Source organism: Ammodytes marinus (genome assembly GCF_949987685.1).
Source record: "Ammodytes marinus genome assembly, chromosome: 8".
NCBI lineage: Eukaryota > Metazoa > Chordata > Actinopteri > Uranoscopiformes > Ammodytidae > Ammodytes > Ammodytes marinus.
In genome coordinates, this window is record NC_137212.1 from 30,135,983 (window position 1) to 30,163,879 (window position 27,897).

At 41.1% G+C, this 27,897-nt stretch overlaps 1 protein-coding gene across 1 annotated transcript in view; it reads right to left on the bottom strand.

Annotated features, from left to right (window-relative positions):
• The window catches only part of naaladl2 (N-acetylated alpha-linked acidic dipeptidase like 2), a gene marked incomplete at both ends in the record, with an annotated part of 343,065 nt that overhangs the window by 220,867 nt on the left and 94,301 nt on the right, over window positions 1–27,897 (bottom strand). Inside the window, 2 exons of the mRNA XM_080032883.1 lie at window positions 5,863–5,995; window positions 18,050–18,163. Coding sequence (XP_079889009.1) covers window positions 5,863–5,995; window positions 18,050–18,163 — 247 coding nt within the window. The remainder of the gene's footprint in view (window positions 1–5,862; window positions 5,996–18,049; window positions 18,164–27,897) is intronic.

The following is a 27,897-nucleotide window of genomic DNA, read 5'->3' on the forward strand; positions in this document are numbered from 1 at the left end:
CTGCTCAATGATCTTACCTTATTTAAATTACTGTGTGGAGGTTTGGGGGACCACTTACAAAAGCTCACTGCTTCCATTAGTCACAATACAAAAACGAGCCATAAGAATAATCAATAAAGCTGGATATTATGATCACACCAACCTCCTCTTTTTACATTCCCGTATCATAAAGTTCAATGACCTGGTTGAATATCAAGTTGCACAAATCATGTTCAAAGCTAGAAATAAACTGTTACCAGGTAACATTCAAAAACTTTTTTTTGACCGAGAGGGGGGTTACAATTTGAGGCAACAGTTACACTTTAAGACACTGGCTGTACGCATGACTTTAACATGTCATTGCATCTCAATTGGGGATGTGACACTGTGGAATGGGATGAGCATGGAGCTAAAGCAATGTCCAAACATGATCCAGTTTAAAAAAAGGTTCAAAGCAATGATTTTCAAAAGGTACAGGGATGAGGGTGTGAAGTAAGAAGGAAATTATAATTATATGGATATATTTACTGATTGTATAGATATGTATGTAGATATGGATATATTGATTGTTTATAAATATAAATATAGATATATGCATGATATAAATATATAAAACATAAAAGATTCATAGTATATTAAGTAGTATGTATGTATGTATAGTTCGTAAATGGCAAATATAATATAGTATCGCCAATTGTACAGAGAGTATATGGATTAAGAGAAGCGAATATAATAAATTTTTTTATTTTTTTTATTTAATAAATATTTTTATTTTTTATTTTTTTTACTATGGAAAAGGGGTAGGATTAAATAAGTGTATACTTCTTCCTGCTCCTTTTCAGGCATATCTCAGAAATACAGATAATTTGTTCTTTTTTTTGTGAAAACATCATTTGTTTGTATTTCCATGCTTTTCATTTTGTTTTGAATGTTTGATATGTCTAAAATAAATTGAATCAAATCAAATAAAAAATAATTGTTCAGACACAATAATCAAAAAAACCTTGATCATGGAAATTTTACTTTGAAAGGCAAAACACAGTTTTTTTAGCTTAAATGTGCTTATATCTTATTCCTTGTGTCTCCCTTCTTTACAGGATGAGTCAAATGGATTGCTCTTCTTAAATATGTGGTCACATTTCCAATTTCTTCCACGGTTTTCTAGAAACAAGGGGTGGCACAACTTCCAAAATGCACAACTTAGGACACTCTCCCCTATATATTTTTTTTTTCACATATTTGTCTGCGCCCCCCCTGCCATAACCCCGCGCCCCAGTTTGAAAACCACTGATCTAGACTCTCCGAGCTGTGGCATCTCTTCCCAGAATAAATGAATGCTACATCAGCATGGTGCATATCAGAATATATGAATGCTGGAGCGTTGTGGAGTCAACCTTACAGAAAACACCTGCTGATAATTTCCAACCAAACACTGCAGGCTTTTCAGACAACTGTTTTTTTCTCTCTTGTCATTAATGCATTGCTGCACATGATGACATGTCCAGGTATTTAACATGAAAATGTGTCTATATTTATATATATATATATATATATATATATATATATATATATATATATATATATATATATATATATATATATATATATATATATTGTATATACACTGTATATATACATACCCCTCCAAGAAACATCATCAGGCCTGCAACCATATGTTGTACGCACTTCATCTGTCTTACTGAGTTGTTTTGCATGCAATAAAAGACACCTTAAAGAAGACCTATTATGCTATTTTTCAGTCTAACTTTCCCAACCTACAGGCTGGCCCCACGCCCATGTCATGGGCTATGTGCCTCGCACATTCTTCATCTTCCTGTTGCTGTTGGGCGGAGTCAAACGTTTAGCTTTAATTTTGGACGTTGTGAGGAGATAACAAGTGTCATATATTTGACATAATAATGATAAAATTACATTTAAGGGGATAATTGTGCTCCAGACACTCTATTCTTAATCCCTAATAACATCTACAATTTCAAATATTTTTAGTTTTAAACACAACAGCAGTTACTATTGCAAAACAGTCTTTTGTCCCGCTTCTCAAGAATCACTGAACTATCCTAAGTTATCAAGGGCTGTCGCCGACTAAGAATTGACATAGTCGAATCGGATTGGTGAAGTCTTGACTAATAGTCTAATCATATTTTTTTTCCCGCTCATTGATCCATATTCTCATTTGCAAGACTACCATGGTGATTTATAAACGCACAATGAAGGCCTCTACACATATTAAGCGATGAAACAGGCAGACAGCTGGAGACTGAGGCCATTTCAGAATTAGGTGTGACGCGATCACACAAGATAATGCGATGTATGCTATGGTATAAACAATATAGGTTATAAACAGCGCTACCCTTGGTGTGACACCCTGCTATTAATATTAATAGGCTGTTATTTATACCACACTAGGCGATGTATCATGATTTATTGTAAGACACGAGGCAATTCCATGTAAAATCAGACATTCAGCACCCCCCATATAGCCAGACTAGAATTCACTGAGATTGGCAGCCCGATCGGACTCCTTCTATCAAATCAATGAATATTCCACTATTGGGGTCACCCAAATTATTGGATACATGTAGTAAAAAGTAGAATATTTCCCACTGAATTGTAGTGGAGTAGAAGTTTAAAGGACCATGAATGGTTTTTATATTAAATTACAAAAGCCTCAAACTAGTACTTAAGTACAGCACTTAGTTACATAACACCTCTGTGAAAATAACATACAACAGTAATATCATAACATAATTGTGGAAGATGTACCGCAAATACGAGGTGGCAGCGGCTTTGATTTGTCTGTGTCTGTCTCAGCAGGCAGCGCGTGACAACACAGCGGTGATGCTACGCTACAAGGAACAGTCACATTAACAAGCTGGGAAAAGGAGGAGTAGAGGGAGGAGAGAGGAAGACAACACAATCCAAACAATAAACTGAGAGGTGCAACATTATGCATTATACAAAGCCTGGCAAACCAAGGAATTTCATTTACTTTTAAATAGCTCTTGCCTTGACAGCCTTTTCCACCGGGGAGCCAGCACTCCTGACAGCGCCTTGTGTCTTATTTCTACATTTTTTCAAACGGGGAGGTGCTGTCGACACTACTGAGAAACAGAGCATGTTTTTAAAAGGTCTTGCAACACCGAGGGCTAAGAACGGTAATAGCATTTCAGCTTAAGCAAAACAGGTGCAGCGCCATGAAGAACATCAAGGGAATGCCTAGGTTCTTGCAATATAGACCCAACCCCCAAAATGGCTCCCAATGTATTTGACTTTGTTCATGTTCACGTTCATTCACGTTCCTCTCTTCTGCGTTGTCCACCGGGAGATGTTGTGATCCTCCCTTTTAACATAGTGTACAGAATGTCTGTCTGATACGCCAGCCTTTAAACAACCCTGCAGCAGCATAGCAACATTGGAGAACAGATTAACACATCTGTAGGAGAGCGCTTTATAAGAACATGTCCTTGGATACAATGGCTTTATTTTGAATGAAATATTGGTACAGCTTTTTTATTTTGCTTGTGTTGGGTTTCCATCATGACACACAGCCAATACTCAATTGAAGGTTATAGGTTGAAGAAAAGGCAGCTCAAAGTTTTGGAAGAGGGCCATTCCTCCCAACTGCAATAACATCCACTGTACAATGGCTCACATTGAACAATGCACATTTAATATTTTTGAATTCTGCCTGGGCAACTAAAGTAAATCTATCCATCCATCCATTTGTCCAAAATTTCACACCGAAGGCAATGTATTATGAACGTTGCATTTCTATTCCTGTTATTACTTTCTGAATTACAGTATATCTGATCTTTCAGTGCATGTACTGTATAATTGAGGATCTTATTCAATTAGGATGCAACAAACAAATGACTACTTAAAAACACACTAACAGCTTTTGTTCCACCAAATATGCAGCAGTTGTAGCAGGTGAAAGCACACAGTAGATTTACTGTCTGTGATGCTCCAGTTGGCATCAGAGAGCTAGTAGACAGCAGATTTAAGTAGAAGTGATAACTTTTTACTATAGAGGAGCAAATGTCATATGACTGTTTGTAGCTTCTGCCGGATGCATTAGAAGTTGACCTGTATGCCAAACATTACGACACTATATCATTTTTAAGTATTATTGATTTGTATTATAATACCTATAATACAGACCTATATTTAGTACATAAATCAAAACTGCTTTTTTATTTTTTGTGGTTGTCAGAAATACAAGGCAGAGAAGACGGCAAAGAAAGCGAATAAGTCTTATTTGATCAGAAATATGCAGCCTTCATAGAGTTACTTAGGGAAACTGAGAAAATCTACCAAAGCACTTTAATCTTGAATTACATTGTTATGGAGATTTCAGATTGATATCAATATAAATGCTTAAATAGATCAAACATGCTGGTAAGACTTTTCTTCTAAATATGAATTTGTATTCACTATGTTCCAGTAATACACAAACAGAGTTTCTAACAGCGGCGGCAGTCTCCGGCAGTGGAATAAAGTAATGCTTGATATGAGTAATGAGGTGTCCTTTCACATCTTCTGTTCTTCTGAGCAGTATTAACACCAGGGACCTGAGTGCACTGCGACTAGACAGCCAGCATCTGTCTCTCTCTTCCACTTAAATAAGCCCCCCCCCCCCACCACCACACTCCACACACGCGACACACACTTTTACACATGCTCACAAAGCAGTCCAGACATCTGGTGGGGGGCTCTGCTGGGTCCTGCCCACTGTGGTAGTGGGGCACCTACAAGGACTAAAGATACTTCAGCAGTAATGACACGTCCCTATTGGCCAGACCGGTGCAGAGAAACAGGAAGTAGGGACAAGAGTGAGTGTCGATGAGGTCATCCGTCATGGGAGCGTGATTTAAATACAGTAGAACAGAGAGTCACAGAGACACAGAGAGATATAATGTCCTTTGCCTGAGGGCCAAGGTAAGAAATGTGACTAAGTTTCAGCTTTTTGAACACCTTCCAAAACAGCTATAAATGAACTGAAATGTGCTTAAATTGGCAGTGATAATACAATCATTTTTTAATGAGATGTTTAAACATATTTTTAATGGGGAGTAGAGTCTTTTTCCCGGATAATAATAGCCTACTGGACATTTATTCGATGGGAAATTGTTTGACCTTGTATAAGAAGAAGGTTAGCCTGTACAGCTTGAGCTCACAATACACTACACATTCGAGGTGGCAATCGTATTGCAATATGTTGATATGCATTTAATTTTTTTTATTGTAAAAGACTGCTTTTTTAACCAAATATATTTTAGGGTATGTACTGGTGTGCTTTATGCAGTTTTTTGTACAAGAAACATTATCGTTAAAAACCACTATAAAAACGAGGACGCTATAAATACTGGAGATATCTTATTCTGTGACGTATAAACAGATTACTGCACACTCATAATGGTTTCACTGATAATGTCTTATGGAGGAGCTGAGGGCTATGTGGTGTTGGGTTTGCCACTGTACAGTAGTAGATTTAGAGTACAGCTTTAGTATGAACACACAATATTGAGAAGCGGCCTAGGTAAGGTTTTCATTAGCACTGGATATTTGAAATTTGCAGGTAATACTACACAATTATTGTTATTATTTATTATATGCTTAACTGGTCTTTTGTCACAGCGGGCACACAATGAATTCAAGTGATAGAGTAAACCATAAATTAGACAAAACGACGTAGTTGATCTCAGTGATGACTTCGAATAGTGCCATGATCATTTGGAATATAATGCTTGACCAATCCAGCTAAAAACTGATATTTTGAACCTGTGTTCTTCATCTTGTGACAATGGAGAGTACTCAAAGAGTAAAGATACATAGTGGTGAATAAGCCATGTGTACACTCACCATTGGCAGGGTTTCCTCCCGGGTTGAGGGTGACTCTGAAGGCTTGGTGCCAGGTGTGACGTCCAGGGGGAGCGTCACATGGGTCAATGTAGAGCAGAGCACCTCCAAATCCAAGCTCAGACAGCAGGGAGAGCTACGCACACGCAAACACACACACACACACAGGTTGTGTTTTTATCACTTCGGAGGACATTACATATACTTACAGTCATATGAAAAAGTTTGGGAACCCCTCTCAGCCGGCATTATAATTGACTCTGCTTTCACAAAAAAAAGATAAAAGTGGTATGTCTTTAATTTACCAGGAACAGCTAAGTACTGGGATGTTTTCCAAACAAAGATTTTTTGAAAAGCAGTATTTGGTTGTATGAAATAAAATAAAATGTGAAAAACTGGCTGTGCAAAAATATGGGTACCCTTGTGGTTTTGTTGATTTTAATGCCTGTAACAGCATGTAAAACTGATGAATTTAAACACAAAGTTGGTTGGATTATGTTGTTAAGCCTTGAACCTCATAGAAATGTCTGTTTAATCATGAGAAAATGTATTTTAGGTGCCTAAATGCAAGTTGCACTTCTCTTTGACTCTCTGCTGAAGTGAGACAGAATGGGATCATCAAAACAGCTCCCAAAAGATCTGAAAAACAAAGATTGTTCATTGTCATGGTTTAGGGGAAGGCTACAAGAAGCTTTCCCAAAGGTTTCAATTGTCAATTTCGACTGTAGGGAACGTTGTCAGGAAATGGAAGGACACAGGCACAGTGGCAGTTAAACCCAGGCATGGCAGACCAAGAAAAAAACAGGAGCGGCATAGGTGGAGGATTGTGAGAATGGTTGCACACAACCCACAGATCAACTCCAAAGACCTGCAAGAACATCTGGCTGCAGATTGTGTATCTGTACATCGTTCAACAATTCAGCGCAATTTGCACCAAAACATCTGCTTTTTATAAAGACCAAATAACTTAATTTTTGTCTCATCAGTCCAAAGCATTTTCTTCCAATATGAATCTGGCTTGTCTAAATTAGCTTTTGCATACTCCATGCAACTGTATCTGTGGCGTGGGCGCAGAAAGGGCTTCCTTCTCATCACCTGGCCATACAGATGTTTTGGTGCAAATTGCACTGATTTGTTGAACCATGTACAGATACACAATCTGCAGCCAGATGTTCTTGCAGGTCTTTGGAGGTGATCTTTGGGTTGTGTTCAACCATTCTCACAATCCGCCGCATATGCCGCTCTTGTACTTTTCTTGGTCTGCTAGACCTGGGTTTAACTGCAACTGTGCCTGTGTCCTTCCATTCCCTGACAACGTTCCTTACAGTAGAAATTGACAATTGAAACCTTTGGGAAAGCTTCTTGTAGCCTTCCCCTAAACCATGATAATGAATAATCTTTGTTTTTAAGATCTTTTGGGAGCAGTTTTGATGATCCCATTCTGTCTCACTTCAGCAGAGAGTCAAAGAGAAGTGCAACTTGCATTTAGGCACCTAAAATACATTTTCTCATGATTAAACAGACATTTCTATGAGGTTCAAGGCTTAACAACATAATCCAACCAATTTTGTGTTTAAATTAATCAGTTTTACATGCTGTTACAGGCATTAAAATCAACAAAACCACAAGGGTACCCATATTTTTGCACAGCCAGTTTTTCACATTTTATTTTATTTCATACAACCAAATACTGCTTTTCAAAAAATCTTTGTTTGGAAAACATCCCAGTACTTAGCTGTTCCTGGTAAATTAAAGACATACCACTTTTATATTTTTTTTGTGAAAGCAGAGTCAATTATAATGCCGGCTGAGAGGGGTTCCCAAACTTTTTCATATGATTGTACATTAATTTCCTGGAGACTGGCCCTTACCTCAACCTAAGTTTACCCTTACCTTAAATAAAGTCTTCACCCTAAAATGTCATTATTACGTTATGGGGACTTCAATTTTGTCCCCAAAAAGGAAGGCACGTCCCCCACAACAGTGTAGTAATATCCCCCCCCCGCCCCCCCCACACACACACAAAAGGTTCATTTATTAGTAAAAAGAGATGCCACAATTATCCTCTTAAAAACACAGAACAGACCTGGTGAAAGATTTTGACACAGCAAGAAATACACAGTGACATGCTCACACCTATACACTGCCATATTGAAATTTAAATAAAATTGAACTTGCATCTCCAGTTTCTCCACGCATGTAGTCCCACTGCATGCAGTTGGTCCCCCATTTTCCCTGCTGTTGCCTCTCTGTAAATTGGCCATCTGAATACAATATGTATCCTTTTTCACTGGCAAACACTAGGTATTATGATAATGTCTATGGTTTTAGTTCCTATGGTTATTGCAATATGCTGTATATGAACACTGGGGAACAAATGCACAGGGAGCATTTTCTGCTCTGGATCTCATTGTTAAACAGTCACATAAAGGACGTTGTTGGGGAAGACTGTTTTACCCGACAGTATACTATAGCTAACAATAAGTAAATACTTTATGTGCATATTATGTGGAACATAGGGTCGGCCGATATGAACAATTTACTGTGTGGCAATATCAATCTGTCAACTTTCACACTGTTTATACTGTGGGTACCATGGTACAATGGCTCTGTGTGCGTGGCTGTTTCGGGGCTGTTGCAGACCAATGACATGGACTGCTTTATGCCAGTACTGGATTTGTATACACTTTTGGCAACACATTGATCATTGATTTGTCATGAAAGGGGACATATTATGGAAAACTAACTTTTTCCAGTGTTTGTGCACAATGTTTAGGTATTTGCTGTCCCTACTTGCACAAAAGCTGACAAAAGACAACTAAGTCAGTTTCCTCTGGGCCGCTTATGTCAAACATATGTGTACAATGACACCTGTATTCTAAAAACCTTTGACAAGATTTATAACATATAACACTCCCAGGTGAAAGCTCCAAATGAGAAGCCAGAGACTATGCAGTTGATTGGCATGTCAACACGCCCCCATTTTGTTTATCAATAAACCATGAAAACATTTTCTGTATTCATCAGAAGTAAACATTTGAACCCCGCCCATTAGCATAATGTCTCTTTTAATTGGTTTCATTCCACCAAAAACCCAACTTTTCATCTGTTTATTTGATCCATACGGTCTCTCACCTCAACCTCTTTCAGGGTGGACTGAATCTGGAAGTTGTACACAACTTAATTGTTGTGCAAGGATCACAGTTTCAGTGATGCTTCTTTGTGTGATTGGCCAAATGACTCCAAAATATATGCGAAGTCATGAAATGTGTTGTAGTATTGTCTATGTATAAGCATTTCTGTGAAGAAAATACAGTGTCACCGGTGAGTGTGTGTGTGTGTGTGTCTGTGTCTTTTTTAGCTAATGAATATTGTTGCGGACCGTGGTGTCAATTCTTTAATAATCTTCCCATCGGTCGGTCAAAACATTGCGCATTACTAATGCAATGTTGTCTGAATGTTGAATTATAATTGTCTAAAATTAATTGGAATGAATATTACACATGTATTCACAATTAATTTACTTTTTGAACACAATTTTAGCTCAGGTGACTGGTTGTTTTTCTAACCATGATCAAAAGGTCATAGCGTGTTGATTTTTATTTTGCTGACATCACTGGTCATAATGGAGAAAAGTTGCTGGATGGGAGGAAGAGTGCACAGCAGTATTTCATTGTTGTCCATGGGAGATGTAGCGTCCTTGTTTTTTTATGAGTGTAGATGACTATTTTATTGAATATGTGACACCAGCCACGGTCACTCTCCTCTCATCTCACACTCTGTCCTTCACTGGAGAACTGCTGCACACGCACGCAGATACACAAACACATGTGTGCATGCACGCACTGGCGATAACACATACACAAACACACACATGCATACAAAGACACACGCTCACAGGCACAGTCAAACACTCTTATTATATGCACCCAGAAAATCCACCATCTCCACCACCCACTCTCATGCATGTGCAATACACACACATATGGCTTGAGGACAAAACGTGTGGTGTGCAAAAAGCTTTGCAGTACCTTTGCAATGAACACACATTCACCTAGGAATTCACAACTAGACAAATGCAATTATCAATCGTGTTCACAAATCTTGACCTTGTAGTGTTTGGAAGTAAATATATATATTTATAAATGTGTGTGTGTATATATATAAACAATTTTTTTATAAATAACTGTACTGGAATATGACTATATACTGAAATATGATCATAGTGTGATTTATTTAGATATACTAGTGCAGTGCCTGTAGGAAGCAGGTATTAGCTTATGCATGCTTAAAGCGATCCTATTATACTACTTTTCTGGTCTTCATTTCTTGTTAAAAACTGCTATAGAGCAACCTGACACGAATCACATCACAAAAAACTATGTAGACTTCCTTTTACCGTAGCGAGCACAGCAGTCTCTCTCTACACACTGCTTTGAGCTTCTCCGCCCCTCCCCCCTGCTGCAAACCCCACTCCGTTGTGATTGGTTACCTTCCTTCCAGCGGCGGGAAATTTTCAGGAAGGTGGGGGCATGCAGCCAGAGCTTGCCTGAGCGGCAGCATTACCATACATGGAAACATGACAGAAACGACCCGAGCGTGACAGAAACAATCCGGAAATTTGAACGAGTTCGGCTCGACCGGCTGCCATAGTGTTTAGTGCTCTGCATAGCCACCCCAGACGGTCAGCAGGGAATACGTCGAAATGCATGTACGTAATTATTTGATACTCTAGTATGGTTAAACATGACTATAAATCATTATAACAACGTTTATAGGTCATAAAAGTCGAAAAGTATCATAGGACCTATTTAAATGTAACCAGTCTATGGAAGTGTGACACAGAAACAGATGTAGCCTACACATAGGCAGTGTCACACAGTCATTGAAATGGCTGTCGAATCACTCGTCAATGTCACTTCCGTGACCGTGCTAACTTAAATGGAAACCGCTATTGACATGCTAACTGAAATTAGCATCAATGTCGCAGAAGTGTTTAACTGTACAATAACTATATAACAATGAAAATAGCGTAACGTGCGGTCTTTAACACTAAGGCGGACAGGTTTGAGGAGTTGTTGATGTCTGTGGAAAGGTTTAAGAACGTTTTGTTTGGAAAGTTGGGTGCATTGAATGATGAGGTAACAACATGCAGTGTCTGCTGTGTGTGTCTCGCTCGTCAATGCAAATTGGTCCAAAAAAATCAAAATCAAGGATGCACACCTTTGTGCCGTGCGCAAGCCATATCCGGAAGCTCAGGCCGATCTGACTAAAAGTCAGAGATATGAGAGCCACAGACACAAAGACAGAAACACAGACAGTAAAATCCAGGTGGTGACTTTTTTCGGGGCCGGGCAGTATATTACACATACACAGATTGTTGTAGGTTGACTATAAACCTTTCATGAACCTTGAAAGATGTGGTCTTTAAATACATTCTGTGATATTGAGTTTTGTTACATTGACTCCATATTGAGATAAGTGGGTTTGTTGTAAAAATGAAAACAAAAATACAACTGGAATGAAATGAGCTAAGCTAATGCTGTTAATCTTCCGGCCTTTACTCAGAAAAACGGCGTTGGTAGTGGGTTGATGAAAGAAGACACAGTTTGAGGCAGATGAGGAGGTCTTCAGGAACAATTCTTTTTTTTTAACAACAAAACTCATCCTGCAGTCAAAACGAAGACAATAAAAAGTTAAAGTGTTTGTAGCCAAAAAACTAATAGAGGTACATGACTTACTTAGGCCTTTAAGTTCCCTAGGGAACATAGGCCATCGATGAAAACCCTCCATCCTCTTCGGTCTTGTGCCATCCGATCTAGTTGTTGCCATGTCAGCCCTTTCGACTTCATCTCCTGCTCTGTGGTTCTTCTCCAGGTGGCTCTCGGTCTTCCCCTCTTTCTCCTGCCTTGTGGGTTCCACATTAGGGCCTGTTTTGTAATTCATTTGTGTTTTCTTCTGAGTGTGTGGCCAATCCATTTCCATTTTCTTCTCCTGATTTGGGTCTCTATTGGTTCTTGTTTGGTGAGTTCCCACAGGTTGGCATTTGATATGGTGTTGGGCCAATAGATTCCCAGGAGGCGTCGTAGACAGCGGTTGCTGAATGTCTGTAGTTTGTTGAGTATGTTGGTGGTTGTCTTCCAGGTTTCGGATCCGTAAAGTAGAGTGGATTTGACAGTTGAGTTGAAGATTTTAAGTTTGGTCTTCAGTGATATGTTTTTTGTTTTCCAGATTTTATTTAAGATGTTAAATGTTGTCCTTGCTTTCCCAATTCTGGCTTTGGCATCCTCCTCCGATCCTCCTTCTACAGTAATTACACTCCCAAGGTATGTGAAACTGGTTACATCTTCTAGCTGGTTTTGATCCATGGTTATTGGTGTGTTCTTGTTGTTGATTCGCATTACTTTGGTTTTTGATGAGTTGATTTTGAGCCCGAGTGAAGCAGCAGTTGTCTCTAGTTTGTGTGATTTTTCCTGCATCTGTTGGTGGGTGTGTGCAAGTAGTGCCAAATCATCGGCAAAATCCAGATCTTCAAGCTGTTCGGTCAAGCTCCACTGTATGCCGGTTCGGCTGTTGTTGGTTACCCGTTTCATAGTCCAGTCTATGCAAAGGAGGAAGAGGAAGGGTGAAAGCAAGCATCCCTGCCGCACCCCAGTCAGGACCTCAAAGGCCTCTGATACGCATCCTTCATGGATAACTTGGCATTGCATCCCATGGTAGGTGTTCTTGATGATGCTGATGAACTTGGGTGGGATGCCGTAGTGCCCCATCAATTTCCACAGCATCTCCCGATCCACACTGTCAAAGGCCTTTTCAAAGTCTATGAAATGTATTAAGACAGGAGAGTTCCATTCGATGGATTGTTCAATGATAATCCTGAGGGTGGCTATTTGATCTCCACAGGATCTACTGCTCCTGAAGCCGGCCTGGTTTTCCCTCAGTTTCTCGTCCACCGCCTTCTGGAGTCTCTCAAGTATAATGCGGTTGAGCACCTTCCCAGGTGTGGAGAGCAGCATTATTCCTCTGTAGTTTTTGCACTCCCTGAGGTCCCCTTTCTTTGGAATCTTTATAATGTTGCCATCTCTCCAATCTGACGGGACATTTTCTTCCTCCCAGATGATTTGCATGAGATGGTGAAGCATGTTGGTGGAGGTTTCGATGTCTGCCTTGAGGCATTCGGCTGGTATCTCGTCCGGCCCCTCTGCCTTGCCTCCTCTCAGGGCCTTGATGGCCTTCTTGATTTCAGTCTTGGTGGGGGGGTTGCAGTTTATCTCCAGCAGGTTTGCGGCTGGTGGGATCTCTGCTGTTATTTGAGGGGGGTGTCTGTTAAGCAGTGCTCTAAAGTGATCTGTCCACCTCTTTAGTCTTTAGTTGGTCTTCCTTGGTTGTGAGGAGTGTTCCCTGTGAGTTTTTAATGTGTACTTGAGTTTGTTTGAACTTGCCTGTGAGCTTTTTGGTTGTAAGGTAGAGTTCCTTGAGGTTGTTCTTTCCTGCTGCTTCCTCTGCCTGTTGTGCTAGATCCTCGATGAACTTCTTTTTGTCCTTTCTGACACTTTTCTTCACTTCTTTGTTTGCTGCTTGATATTCCTTCTGCGCTGTTGCCTTTGTTGCTCTGGTTTTACTTCTGTTTAGTAGCTCCTTCTTCCCCCTTCTCTCGCTCACTTTCATGATCGTTTCTGTGGATAGCCAGGGTTTGATGTTTGTTTTCCTTCTCCCTACCACTTCTTCGCATGTCTCTTTCCATATGCTTTTCAAACCTTTCCATGTATCCTCCAGTGATCTTGGGGTTTCTGCATCCTGGTGTTGTAGGAATTGTAGTGCTTGGAACCGGTTGTGTAATGTGACTTTGTACAGTTCCGATGTGCCTATATTCTGAAATTGCTGTACATTGAATTTGACTCTTCCTTGTCTCGGTTTCATGCGTTTCAGTTTCAGCTGGATCCTTGCTGTAACCAGGTGATGGTCAGATCCAGCATCAGCTCCTCTTCTAGCTCTGACATCCAGCAATGAATGCCTAAACCTTTGGCTAATGCAGATGTGGTCGATCTGATTTTCTGTGATATGGTCGGCAGAAACCCAAGTTGCTTTATGTATGTCCTTGTGTGGGAAAATGGACCCACCGATGACCAGGTTGTTGTCTGCACAAGCCGCTGCAAATCTTTCTCCATTTTCATTGATGGATCCTAGTCCATGTCTTCCCATTACTAGTTCGTAGCCATTGTTGTTTCCACCTATCTTGGCATTCATGTCTCCCATCAGGATCACAATGTCCTTTTCTTTCTTGGCCTGGAGTATGTGGTATAGTTGATCGTAAAAGTGATCCTTGGTTTCATCAACTGCGTCGTTGGTGGGGGCGTAGCATTGCACTACCTGGAGGTTTATTTTCTTGTGTGTAGTATGGAATTTGGCTGTGATGATCCTTGAATTGATGGGTTCCCAGCTGATAAGGGCCCTCTGTGCTTCTTTAGAAAGCATGAATGCCACTCCCTCTGTATGTGGTGCAGAGTCATCTGGGTGCCCGGAGTACAGTATGGACTCTCCGCTCGCCAGCTTGACCTGCCCTGTCTGAAGCCATCTGGTTTCACCCAGACCAAGGAGAGATAGATTGTACCTCCTCATCTCCTCAGCTATCACTGCCGTCTTTCCTCCTGCATACATGGTCCTCATGTTCCATGTTGCTATGGTGGTGGGTCGTCTAGGGGTCAGAAGAAGCTTCGGACGCACTGTCTCCTTGCGGTTTTCCATGTGCGTCGTCATTTTTTCTTTAGCTTGGGACGCTGAAGAGTCTTCCATTCCAAGACTTTGGGATTTTTTAGTTTTCATCAACGTTTCTGTAGCATGTAGGATTTTGCGAGTTGGGGTTGCTAGCCCCAAGCCCAACCTTCCACCATTTATGGTTTCTGGAGTTTTGGAGTTGGTTTGTTAGTCCTCTCCCCTATCCTATTGTCTTCCAGGTAATAGATTACAGTCTCATACCACATGAGGCCAGACAGGGTTTGGGTTGTGTACAAGCTGTCTCGGCACTTCAAGCCCAACCAACTCCTGCTGCTGTGTAGTAAAAGCTGCAACCGGGCAAGCATTTTGTACCAGCAGCGCGAGACAATAGAGGTACATGCATAAAACCAAAAGCTATGAAGAGTTCCTGTATACTAAAAGACCTGTCTCTTCCTGAATTGTGGTGGCATTTAATCTGAAAATCTAAGTGAGCTGATTGGTCCTTATGTCAGTAAACTCCACCTCGCCTAACTCCTGATTGGTGGACCCTAACTAGCTCTGACCTACAATGTCCAGAGGACATTTGGGGTAATCATCGCCTGAATGTGCTATGCCATTTGGGGCCAGGACGTCTCATTCAGTAACTTTAGGACAATCCCTTTAGCCAATACATTAGCTATTAAACCTTCACCTTTTCCCCGAGACATGTAAACCCAGACCAGACTGTCCTAAATTGCCCCCCACGTAGGATCATCTCTAAGTCTCCCTTTGTGTGCAATTTAAATGATCTACAGATCAGCCTGCTGGCTTCCTCAACTTAAGCAATCCACGTTCCTATCCTGCACACACATATACCCACGAGAGCTGCCCCAGGCTCCCCTTATAGTTAATTCTGCATGTAATTAAACAATCGCCTGATTATCAGTAATCTTAGAATGTGTCATAACGAAATACACTACACTAACATGGTCAAAACACCTGTTCTGTCCGTGTTTGTATCAAATATGAAACCTGCTCCATGTGTAACATTGGGCCTGCAGTCACCGTCACACGCTCATTAGTGAGAGTACAAGGCTCATCAATCATTCTGTGTAAAGGGCGATCATTTTTCTCAGCTGCCGACACGCATAGAGACATCATATTAGAAGCCCACCTGAACAAATGTGTCACAAAGTGTGGGCGAAGGAGGAAAAATGGGTCAGCAAAACAGCCTGTTGCTGGAAGGGGTCCCATGTGGACTTAATGGCTTTTTAACAGTCCCACTCTCGAGTCAATGTAAACGCAGTATGCTGACCCCTCTTTAAAAATGTCCTCTCCTTTTTTTGTAACCTCCATTTACTCTTGCTGAGGCTCATTAGCTTGTCATTTATCACTTACCTTCAGAAATAGAGTAACGCTCACCGGATAAAGCAAAGGAGACAGCCGGGGAGAAACAAAAAGTAGTTTGATGGTTTTCTAGGAAAATTCAGAGCCTGTATTTCATTAAAGAGTGACTTTGATGTTTAATCTTTAAGCCAACATGGATCACAGGTCCTAAAGGAAGTGCTGTGGATGACTCTCGGAAACATATCCATCTTCGTATCCATGAGTTTTTTTTTACTGTTCATAATAAAAAAAAAATTAGCAAATAATTAGTTTTATTTTAGCATGTTGGGATTGCTAAGGCTCTTTGTTCCTTTACTTTTCAGCAGAATAACCTAGGACTTTGAGGATATCGTGATAACATAATAGGCAGTTTTGAAGTATGATGACATTTGTTCACATTGTACGTATTAAACATATTAACGTTAACACAACAGAAAAAAGCTACTGCTCTCTGTAAGTGGCAGTTCAGTTCTCTTCACCTGGTCCGTCTATGTTAGATAGAAAACAAGAGTGCAGGCAGACCTGATTCCTGACCAGATCCTTTCAAAATGGAAATCCCAATTTAAGATGAAATGACTTGGTTTCCCATAGCTTTCAACCACGCAGTATTTCTTACATTCATTTCATGAACATTTCAGAGTTTCTGGTTGTCACGGTTCTGCCTACTACCTGCCCTTCTTCTGTGTGATCCGCGCCAGGTTTTCCTTTATCCTGGCTGACTGACAAGGGAGACAGTCAATTGTCGTTGCCGTCCGCCCCACTCCTGTATCCACTCTCCTCATCAGCCTTGCCTTTAAAGCCACACCAGGATCGACAGTCGGCACTGGATTATTGCATTCATGTTCACGTCTGGTTATGCCATACTCCTGACCCAAGCCTGTTTTTTTGGACTCTGTTTTTGCCAAGCGTTTTTTGGAGAACTTTGACCTGACTGCTTTCTTGTTGCCAAACTTCTTTCCTTCTCCAACCCGTCAGTCTTGCCCAGCCCTTGTTTTCTCTGCCCACCTGTTTATGAACTCTGCCTGTTTTTTGGACCTTGGATTTTTGCCTAGCCCTGCCTGTACCTTAGCTATCGCTTTTGGATTTTTTTTCACGTTTTATGGACTCCCTCTGTTTACGCCAGTGGTTTGCCTGACCTGCCTTGTGTTTGCCTTAACTTTCATTAAACACCTTAATTATTTTTCTACTCCTGAGTCTGCTTTTGGGTCCACAAACATGTCTGGCCTCACCGGCCCTGACACTGGTAGGAGGGGGTTTGACATTTGTATCACAACATCTGGTGTAAGACTTTAACCGTGGTATAAAGCATCATATCAATATTAGACCTAATCACACTAATCCAACTATAGTATTTAAACGTTTCTATTCAGTCAATTTTACCTACATCAATACCACTTGTTTTATATACAAAACATTACTCCACATCGCAGTCCAAATGCAGTTTGTAATCAGGTTTGTATAATTGAATTACTTTCAATTTAATAGAAAGTGAAGATAAATTCATCAGTAATCAACATGTAAGTAGATGTTAATGTTTTGATTAACTGGATTGGAATTTACATTTTCCCCGTCATCTTTCTTAATTGATAGGGAAACTGCTTTGAGGCGAGTGTGGCACACATCCAAACAGGAACAGGCCTAATCAATCAATGCTTGGCTAATGTAATTCCTCATGAACGCTAATGGATTCTGGCATCTTTGCACTGAAGAGGTACAGATGCAGGAGTCAAGTATGATACATGTAGGCCTATGGCGAAGAAAAAATAATGTAAGGAATAAGTGATGCATGACTAGCCATATACACTAAGTCCCCATTCAGTTTTAAAATAATTGCTGTGCAAGCAAGCTGTATTTAGTTCCCCCAGAGGGCAGTGAGCTACATCTGAATGCACACTTATTACAATTATCTAAGACCATTTTAACCCCCACACCCCCTCTCATTTTACAAATCTTCTTTTTGTCATACCTTGCACGTATACTTTGAATATTTTTTTCCCCTGCTGCAGGTACATTTCAAGTAGGGCATTAAATCACATGTAAACCACCTAGGATTCCCCACATCAGCAAAGCATATCAGTAGCACTTTAGTGAGCAATTGATTAAATCTAACCTTGTATAGCAACGGTGCTTGGCCAAGCTTGACCACAGCGATTGGGTTGGTGAGGTTGAGTCTGGCTCTCCGCAGGTCGTCCACGCTGCCGTACTGGACGTCCACCAGCTCCCCCTGGTTCAAGACAGACAGCGGGCAGAACTTACCAGAACTTTACTTTTTTTAATCAAAAGTCTTCCAAGAGAGACTTTAGCATAATTGGAAAGTGGTTGGAAACTATAATACAACGTGCTTTTATTTGATATTACATAAGACAATAAGGCAATGCGCTTTACCATAAGACAATGCTGCTATGCACTTTTATCTGATTCATTAGTATTTTTATGTTTTTTTTCTCCCCCTTTTAGGATGCCTATTGACAACAGGCAAGGGGACTACCAGGGAAAACTAACTGTTACAATAATAATAATAATGCATTTTATTTGGAGGCGCCTTTCAAAGCTCTCAAGGTCGCCGTGCAATTCAAAAACATACAGTTTAAAAGCACGGCAGGTACACAAATATAATTAAAAACAGTTTAAAATAAGTACACAATGGGTGGTGAGGTGATGAGGAAGGTAGGTTCAGGTGGGGTATGAAGATTTAAAAAGGTGGGTTTTGAGTTTGGATTTGAACTGGGTTATGGATTCAGTGTTGCAGATGTCGGGGGGTAGTGCATTCCAGAGCAGGGGAGCAGAGCGGCTGAAGGCTCTGCTCCCCATCGTCTTGAGACGGGCAGAGGGGACAGTGAGGTGAACAGAGGAGGAGGAGCGGAGTGCACGGGAGGGAGTGGCAATTTGGATGAGGTCTGTTAGGTATGGGGGGGCAAGGTTATGGATGGTTTTGAAGGTATAGAGGAGGACCTTGAATTGAATGTGAACCGGGAGCCAATGAAGCTGGTGCAGGACAGGGGTGATGTGGTGGGAGGAGGGGGTTCTAGTGATGATTCTTGCTGCAGAGTTTTGGACCAGTTGTAGTTTGTGGAGGGTTTTTTGGGGGAGACCGAAGAGGAGGGAGTTGCAGTAGTCTAGTCTTGAGGTGACTAGACTGTGGACCAGGATGACAGTGGAGTGAGGGGTGAGGGAGGGCCGGAGACGGTTGATATTGCGGAGGTGGAAATAGGCAGTGCAGGTGATATTGTTTATGTGTGATTGAAAAGCCAGTGTGCTATCGAGGATGACACCCAGACTCTTAAACTGAGGGGAGGGGAAAACGGGAGTGTTATTGATTGGGATAGAGAAGCTGCTGAATTTGGCGAGTGTGAATTTAGTACCAGTGAGAAGAAACTCAGTTTTATTGCAGTTGAGTTGCAGGAAATTGGAGGAAAACCAGGTTTTTAAATCGGAGAGACACTGAGAGAGGTGTGATGGTGGAAGGGCGGAGTCAGGTTTGGTGGAGAGGTAGAGCTGGGTGTCATCCGCGTACAGGTGGAAGTGGATGTTGTAGTGACGGAATATATTGCCGATGGGGAGGAGGTAGATGATAAAAAGCAGGGGCCCCAGGACTGAGCCCTGGGTAACACCTGTGGTGACGGGGGAGGGTTGGGAAGTGAAGGACTTGAGTTTGATGAACTGAGTGCGGCCAGAGAGGTAGGATAGGAACCAGTTGAAAGTGGTGTGGTGAATGCCTATGGATGCCAGTCTATGGTGTGGGAGATGGTGTCGAAGGCTGCAGTCAGATCTAACAGGATGAGGATGGTGAGGAGTCCGGAGTCAGCTGCCATGAGGAGTGCATCGGTGATCTTGAGGAGGGCTGTTTCAGTACTATGGAGGGGGCGGAAACCAGATTGGAAGTGTTCATACAGATTGTGGTGGGATAGGTGGGAATGGAGTTGAGAGGCGACTATTTTTTCTAATATTTTGGAAATGAATGGAAGGTTGGAAATGGGGCGGAAATTGTTGAGGTTGTTGGGGTCAGCTCCAGGTTTTTTAAGAATAGGGGTTATTGCAGCAGTTTTGAAGGGGGTGGGAACAATTCCAGTGGTGAGGGAGGAGTGAATGGTGTCCGATATGAGCGGGAGCAGAGAGGGAAGGCAGGCTTTGACGAGGACTGTGGGGAGGGGGTCGAGGTGACAGGAGGAAGATTTGGATTTATGAACGAGGTCCTTGATTTCAGAGGGAGACGGGAGTGTGAAGGCAGAGAGAGACTTGGTTGGCAGTTGGAGATCACAGGGTATGTGAGGGAGGGGGTGGCGAGGTGGGGGTCACTGGTGAGCTGGCGGTGGATGTTGCTGATTTTGTTATTGAAAAATGTCATTAAAGAGTCGCAGAAGGAAGTAAAGTAGAGATGGGGGGTAAGGAGTCCGGGGGTCTGAGAGTTGTGTTGACAAATTTGAATAGGAATTTAGAGTTTCCTTCTTGTGAGCTGATGATGGATGAAAAGTAGTTTGATTTGGTGCGGTTGATGAAATCCTTGTAGAGTGTGATGTGTTTGTAGTACACAGGGCCGTCGTATAGGGGGTAAAGGTTATGACGATTATAAGGGCCCACAGCCAACTAGGGCCCACACAGACCCCAGTAGAATCTACGACAAAATTATTATGCATACAGTGAACTAATATATAATCATAGGAATGAGTCCGAATTAAAACAAAGCCACAAGTCATACAATATTCTAATTTTAATTATTTCAATAACCCCCTGGGCCCCTTCTTTGGTCCACCCCGCGGTTCGTTCTTCCTCATTGGAATTAAGTGAGCGCGAGCGAACTCAAGCAGGGCAAGGATGCCCCCCAAAAAGCACAAGTTCGCACACCAGAAAAGAGTTGAGAAGGAGGCCAGGAGTAGGATATGAGCAGCAAAGCAGGGGCCCAGGACATCAAAAACTTTTTTTCTAAGAATGGTGAGAGTAAAACTACAGAGGGAGGCTGAAACAATTAGCCTACTACTTGTTCATTCATAACATTACCTTTGACGGGGCGCAGACTGAATCGTACGTTAGCTGTCATCTGGCCGCGCTACACTCTGATCAAGTCGCCAGTTCATTTAAAAAAATTAAATTAAAAAAAGTCGCCAGTTCATTGTAGACCAACTATAACTGAACGTTACTATGTGTTTCACACATATTACTGTCTGACAGTGCTCCAGTAGCCTATGCGCCCATTCAGAGGCTGCATTGAATTGTATTATGACGCATTCAACTTCTACTCGGTAATTATGAGCATCTGACGATGGTCAGTTACGTTCAGGGCCGTCGGACTGCGGACAGGCTTGGGGGGGCCCAAGGCAGAGGGGGGCTGCACCAAAAAAAATAAAAACGTATTTTTTGTATTTCTTTTTTTTTTTACTGGCTCAATATAGGCCCCCGATCTTTGAAGGCCCAGAAATGTTTTATTTAGGAAGAAAAAAAATGGATATCAGGGGCCTTTCATTCGTCATTACATTTTTGTTATTTTTTAAATAACATTGTTCGGGGCTACGAAGATCAGGGGACTATATTGGGCCATTAAAAAATACAAACGAAGGGAAAAAATTCCCGAAGCTGACTGGATTTTTTAAACATGTACATTTCTTCTTTCTGCTTTTTGGTCATTCTGTGTCTATTAATTATTCCAGAAAATAGTACTAAATAGCTTACTTAGGAAACAGTTGATTTAGCCTTAGTTTTCTTCTCAAAGTGCACCAGATTGATGAATTTTACTTTAACATTTAAAAAAAATTCTCCCGGGGGAGCATTCCCCCGGACCCCCCTAGAAGGTCCAGGGTCCACGACACAGTCTCCCAAATTCCTGTGAGAAACACTCTGTGTGTGCGTGGTTATTAAGAGTCATTGGGGTTGTGTTCAAGTACGCGTAATGATTTGGTCATTCATCAATAGAAACATTGTGTTGTTATCTGGCTCAGAGAGGGACCAGTCACTCATACGTTTTGGACTATAGAGAAACATAGCTTTTACATGTTTGTATTGTAAGACCGCCTCTCAGAGGGCCCATCAGGACTTCCTGTATAGGGGCCCAGAATTTGGTGCAACGCCCCTGGTAGTACAGTAAAAGGTTGACTATGCCTATTATGGTCACACAAAAGTAATCCGACTCAATTATCACTTCTGCCTCACTAGAATGTGTGGTGGTGTGTTTACCTGCACAGTCCCCCCCCCCCAAATTTGAACAATATGCCACCCATATGGCATGTGTTAATAGTCCCCAGTCGGCTGTGTGCTCATAGGCGTATCCATACTCTCTGTATGATCTCAATACTTTTTGACGACTGACCAAAATGTACCTGTGTCTCATGTACTAGAAAGTCAGAAGATTTACAAGGTGGAGCTAGCGAGTCTGTATAATGCTTGTTGTCAATATCAGTGAATATCTCCACACCGTCCACTTTGTGTGTCCATAGTGTGTGTTTGCGGAAAAATAATCTGGTGTTTATACACAGCCTAGGCTCTGTAAACTGGTATGCAGTGTTGTACCTGAACCCGTTCATGAACATGTTCGTATTTGGGGTGAACGTGAACTGAACGGACTGTTTTCTGCCTGATGAACGTTATTGTGAAGGTGTTCATTCTGGCGTTTGTGAACGGTTCGTCGTTCAAGAGAGTGTCAGATATCCATAGAAAACCCTGCTAAAACACACAGTAAACAGGCCTTAATATGTACCGTACACATGGGACATATGCTTATGTTACTTTAGATAAAGTTTATGGACTTGCCATCAGTTATGCTGTAGGAGTACTACAGAATAGTGAGTGCTGTCTTTTATTTTGAAGCTAAACAGAGGTAGAGGTGTGAATCGGCGAAGTTTCCCTTAGGTTTTTTCGACCGTTGGTGTGAGGGACGAGTCCGTTTAGTTGATGGATGCGATGTTTAAAGGGGACATATTATGAAAAACCAAACATTGCCGGTGTTTGGGCACACTGTTTAGGTTATTGGGGTCCCTACCAGCACACACAAGCTTCAAAAAGACAAATATGTCAGTTTCTTCTGGGATGCTTATTTCGAAAAAAGGGGGGGATTTGAAGGTCTGTTCCAAAAAAACACCGACTGATGACGAAATTGGTCGGTTTGCATTAACATAAATACTCCCACGGGAAAGCTCGCCAGAAACTCGGCAGTTGATTGGCAAATCAAGACGCCCCCGTTGGTAACCACACACACCTGAAACTGCACCTGCTAATGCAACAACAGAGCAGAAGCAAGCTGCAGTGTTAGCTCATCCTCAATATACCATCACACCCCAGCCTCGAAGCAGACCGGGGCTGAATGGATTTACTTAATTTTTTGTTAGGCTAGGCCCAGCAAAGGGTGGCAATCTAGTGTGATCTGCCATTATACTGCAGTGTGGAGGAGATTGTGCCTGGAAGACTGAGAGACACCATCTCTCCTCTGGAAATGTAAGTAATCCTATTTAAAAAACTAAATCTGTCCGTTTATGAGTTCAAAGTGTGTAATGTGCTTTGATTTATCCCTCCTATAATAACCAACGCCGACTGAAACGAGATAATGCCGCTGGGTTAAGTAGTTAGCGTTAGCGTCCGCTAGCTTAACCGTTAGCTTTATGCTAACGTTTAGATCTGTGAGTCTGTCCGTGACAGCCCCTGTGTGAAAAACAGACGGGGAAACTGTACTTTGTGTTGGAAACTGAACAGTATTTGTTTGTTGTTGACAGTGTGTAGTTATGCAAGCAGTCGTGGTACATGCAGCAGTAGGCCTATTACATCTCCAGTGTTTATGTACACTATAATAGACAGGAATAGCCTACTGTAAGTTGCCTCTGCTGCTGTTTGTTTCCTGTCCATTATATTTCAAAAAGCACACAGTATCACTCAGAACTCGTTGCTTCTTGAGCAAGGGCTATACTGAACTTATTAGTCGCCTATCTTATTTAATAATCGAATAAAAAATATATTTTCATTAGTTTGTAGCTTTGCCATAACTACAGATGTATGATGTATATTTCAGCTAGGCTACATGATATAACATTGAATTTGTCATGTTTTACAGATATGAGTGACCTGACGGACCACACTATCTGTTCCATCAGAGGAGACTGTTCACTGGGTGGGACAGGTGGTCTTCTTCAGGGCCAACCAGCAACAACTGGACAGACAGTTATATACAAGTTATGGCTTCGCTTCTGTTTGATATGTACACTTTATATTTCCATTTAACTGGCTATGAATAAACTGCTTTATTTTGAAGTATGGTTTTGGTCTTTTTAAAATGTAATGATACTGTTTTATAAGAAATTTTCAGAGAGATAAAGGGTTGAATTAAAAAACGTATAAGTCAATGCATGTAGATCGGTCAGAAAACTAGTTCAACATCCTGACTATGAAAATGTGAGTTTCAAGTAATCCTTTACTACACGAAGCAAACAGTGACAGTTAGCAACACAATACATTTTTTAACAGTAAAACTTTATTATAAATGAGTGATCACAATACAAATTATACATTATCTATTAGATATTGAAAGGGTGTCAGATAATTTGCAGCTCTGACTAATTATTTATATACTTTTTGTTTTACAAAAGATAATGCCTTTCCAGTGAATCTTGACATGATACATTCCTTTCCTGCCTCGTTACTGTACATGTTTACATGTTACCTCAGCATGGCTTCACAACCAAAGCTTTTTCACTCCACTGGGTTGTAGATCATTCCCCAGTTTAACCTGTAGAGACATACATAAAACGTTGTATGTTACAAGTTAGGAGGTTTTTGCACAAATACTTAGCTCATATTCTGTTATTGACTGTGACATATTTAAACTGTATTTACCTGAGGATAATGTCAGGGAAACCAGACAGCTTGATGCAATTTTCACAGTTTTCAGCTCAGACTCCTGCCTGACCAGGTTCAGTTGTAAAGCTTTTGGTTTAGAAGTGGTAAGTGTGCTGACATTTGCTGTAGAAATGAAGCTAAACATGGTAACATCGATCTCCATGCTGCATTGGCCAAAAGTAAACAAAACTGACAGCTGGGCGTGTGCCATGCCCATATAGGTAGGTATAGAGTAAATGAGCAGGGCGGTGCATGCACGCCCATGTAGATCTGACCAGTCAGAGCAGACTAGGATTTTTGCGAAGGGGGGTAGATGTCAAAACCAACCTTTTGAGATAGAGAGCAGAAGAGGCTGGAAAAGGCGATGAAGAAATGGGTAATGGTAGAAAACTAATGGGTTTTTTGAACAATAAACCATTAAAACCTTTTCTAATAGACCTCGGAAATATACATTTAAACCCGAGTTTTTGCATATGTCCCCTTTAATGATTTAGACCAAACTACAGTAGGCTACGGGCAAACCCTCAGTCACTGTTGTGTCATTTCATATACATCTAGTCTGTGTCTGCGTGTGTGTGTGTGTCTGTGTGTGTGTGTGTGAGAGAGAGAGAGAGAGAGAGTGCAAGAGCAAGAGAGAAAAAGAGAGGAACTTATTTGAAATGCCTGTTCTATGTTTTTTTTTTAAGATATTTTTTTGGGCATTTTTATGCTTTATTAATAGTGTAGAGACAGAAGTGAAAAATGGGGTAGAGAGGGGAGTGACATGCAGAGAACGACCGCGGGCGGGAATCGAACCCGGGTCTGCTGCTGGGCCTGGGGGGACGCCCTACCAACTGTGCTAAGGGCGCCCCCTGTTTAATGTTTTTGAATGAACAATATATAGGTTTAGAGAAATCTGGCTTTCAGAACTCAGTGCCGCATACCTACCCGCTGACCTCACCGCACGTCACTGGCTTTGAGTGTAGGCTCAGGCGCAAAGAGATTTTATATAATTGTATTTTAGAACGTGTGACGTGTGAAGATAGAGATCTAAGCCAAAGTTCGAATCAGAAATGTTCTAGTGGGAAGTCCAATGTATTTTAGAATCGTGTGACGTGTGGAAATAGGTTCTAATGCAACATTCGAATCAGGATTTTTCAAATGGTCGACCAACTGACATGACAGTATTTTTGCGGGGGGTTGACAGATATTCCTAAAACCTTTCATATTAGCATTCATTTTACCCACGAATAACATAGTTACAAGGGTTTAGTGAATTTGAGTTGCCAGGACCTTTAAACATCCGGATACAAATTTAGCACTGGATTGTTAGAAGGGCATTTATTAATGAGTGAAAATTAATAAATAATAAAAACATCTCAACAATAGGCTTATGAGACATGTTATGGGGGCCCTTGGTAGCTCGGGGCCCAAAGGCAATTGCCTATATCTTTGTCTTAGTGTACGCCTCTGAATGGATGGCATAGTTCCCTTTTTGACATGTCCACGTGCGGATACACAGTGGGTTTGAAATATCGGCACTTTCGAAGCAATTTAATGAATTGCCCGCATGAATGTAATTATTCCTGATGTAGTTATTATAATCAGAAGCATGGCACTACAGTATAATGATTACTTTGTAGCACACAGGAATTACTTAAGTGTGTGTGTGTGTGTGGTTGGTGTGTGTCTTTGTGTCTAAGTGAGTGTTATTATCTCCCTAATTCAAGTGACCTAGACGTTGTTGAGGAAAGTCAAAGCATTACTTGTTTGGGTCTCTCTCTCTCTCTCTCTCCCTCCCTCCCCATCACCTAGGCCTGATTCATTTTTCATGTGGCCTGGGGGCGAGTGTAACACGATGCTGCAGTGGAGAGAGAGAGAGAGAGAGAACAGAGAGAGGAAGAAAGAGGGAGAGAATACATCTTTTTGCATCAGGGGAGCCCAGGAGAGGAGAGCAAGAAAGATTTATCGCCGCTGCCTGCATTTGCATCATAAAAGTCCTCTATTTAAACTGCAGCCCATGGAACAGTACAAGACACAGCAAATTGAAATACAGGAGATTCTCTGTGTGTGCCCTGAGATGGCACGCGTGAACTAGATCAATCTCTCTTTCTTTCCCTCTATTTTCTTTTTGTTTATTTCATCTTGGCGAGGTAATGAAATGAACAATGAAGGCGGCCTCTGTCTGGCTGAAACTATGAGCATCATTCTCCTGTTAAAAGGATTAATTTTTGCTCTAACCCTAACCCTAACCCTAGCAAGGAATTCACAAAATATTTTGGTTGAGCTTTTTAAGGACAATAAGGGGACAAATACATTTTGATATATCTTTTTTTTTCAAATTTTTAATTTTAAATATGGCACATTGCATACAAATAAATTACAACTTGACAGTGAGTCAAAACAAATGCCATAATTTCTGACTTTTCTTTTTTAGACATCAAAGGAACGAATAATCAAACTACAATAATCATCATAATAAATACATAAATAAATAAATAGTAATATTTAAAACACAATAGCATGTACACATAATACAAAATAAAACAATTAGCACACACACACAAAACAAGGGGTGGGGTATGAATATAACTGGGCTGGTGCATTTTCTTATAAAGGTTATGCGATAATTTTAAACAAAATTCAATATTTACATTGATTAACAAACCCGATGTAAAGCTTTCAGCAATGACTTCTTTCTCCAGTTTTGCCCATGTTGTGACAATATCGATGTTGAGGTCTTTGTCAGTTACTTCCTATCAGGCCGTGTAAATGTACCAACTGCAAAAAGTAATCAGATTTGGATCAGAAGTGCAGAATCATATCAACAACAGTTCTGGTTGATAATTACAAAGATTGCAAAAGTCACTAAACTGATGTAGATTATTAGCTCCATGTATAGTTCATGTTTAAGTTGCAGATGTACCTGGTATGTCAAAGGCTATTTTCCAGTTTGTATCAGCAATGAACACAGGTGGAGCGGTTATCTTTGAAGAAAGTCAAGGTTGGCAGCATGCGCTCTGTAGCAGTTTTGTTCTGTAAAATAATTCTTCTTCTTCTTCGAGTCCGTTGCAATCTCAGATGTCGTTCTGCCAGTATCTGGCGCAGGTCACAGCTGATGGGGTGGGTTCAGCCAGGTCCTGGGGGCTGCACTGGGGGGCGTCATCA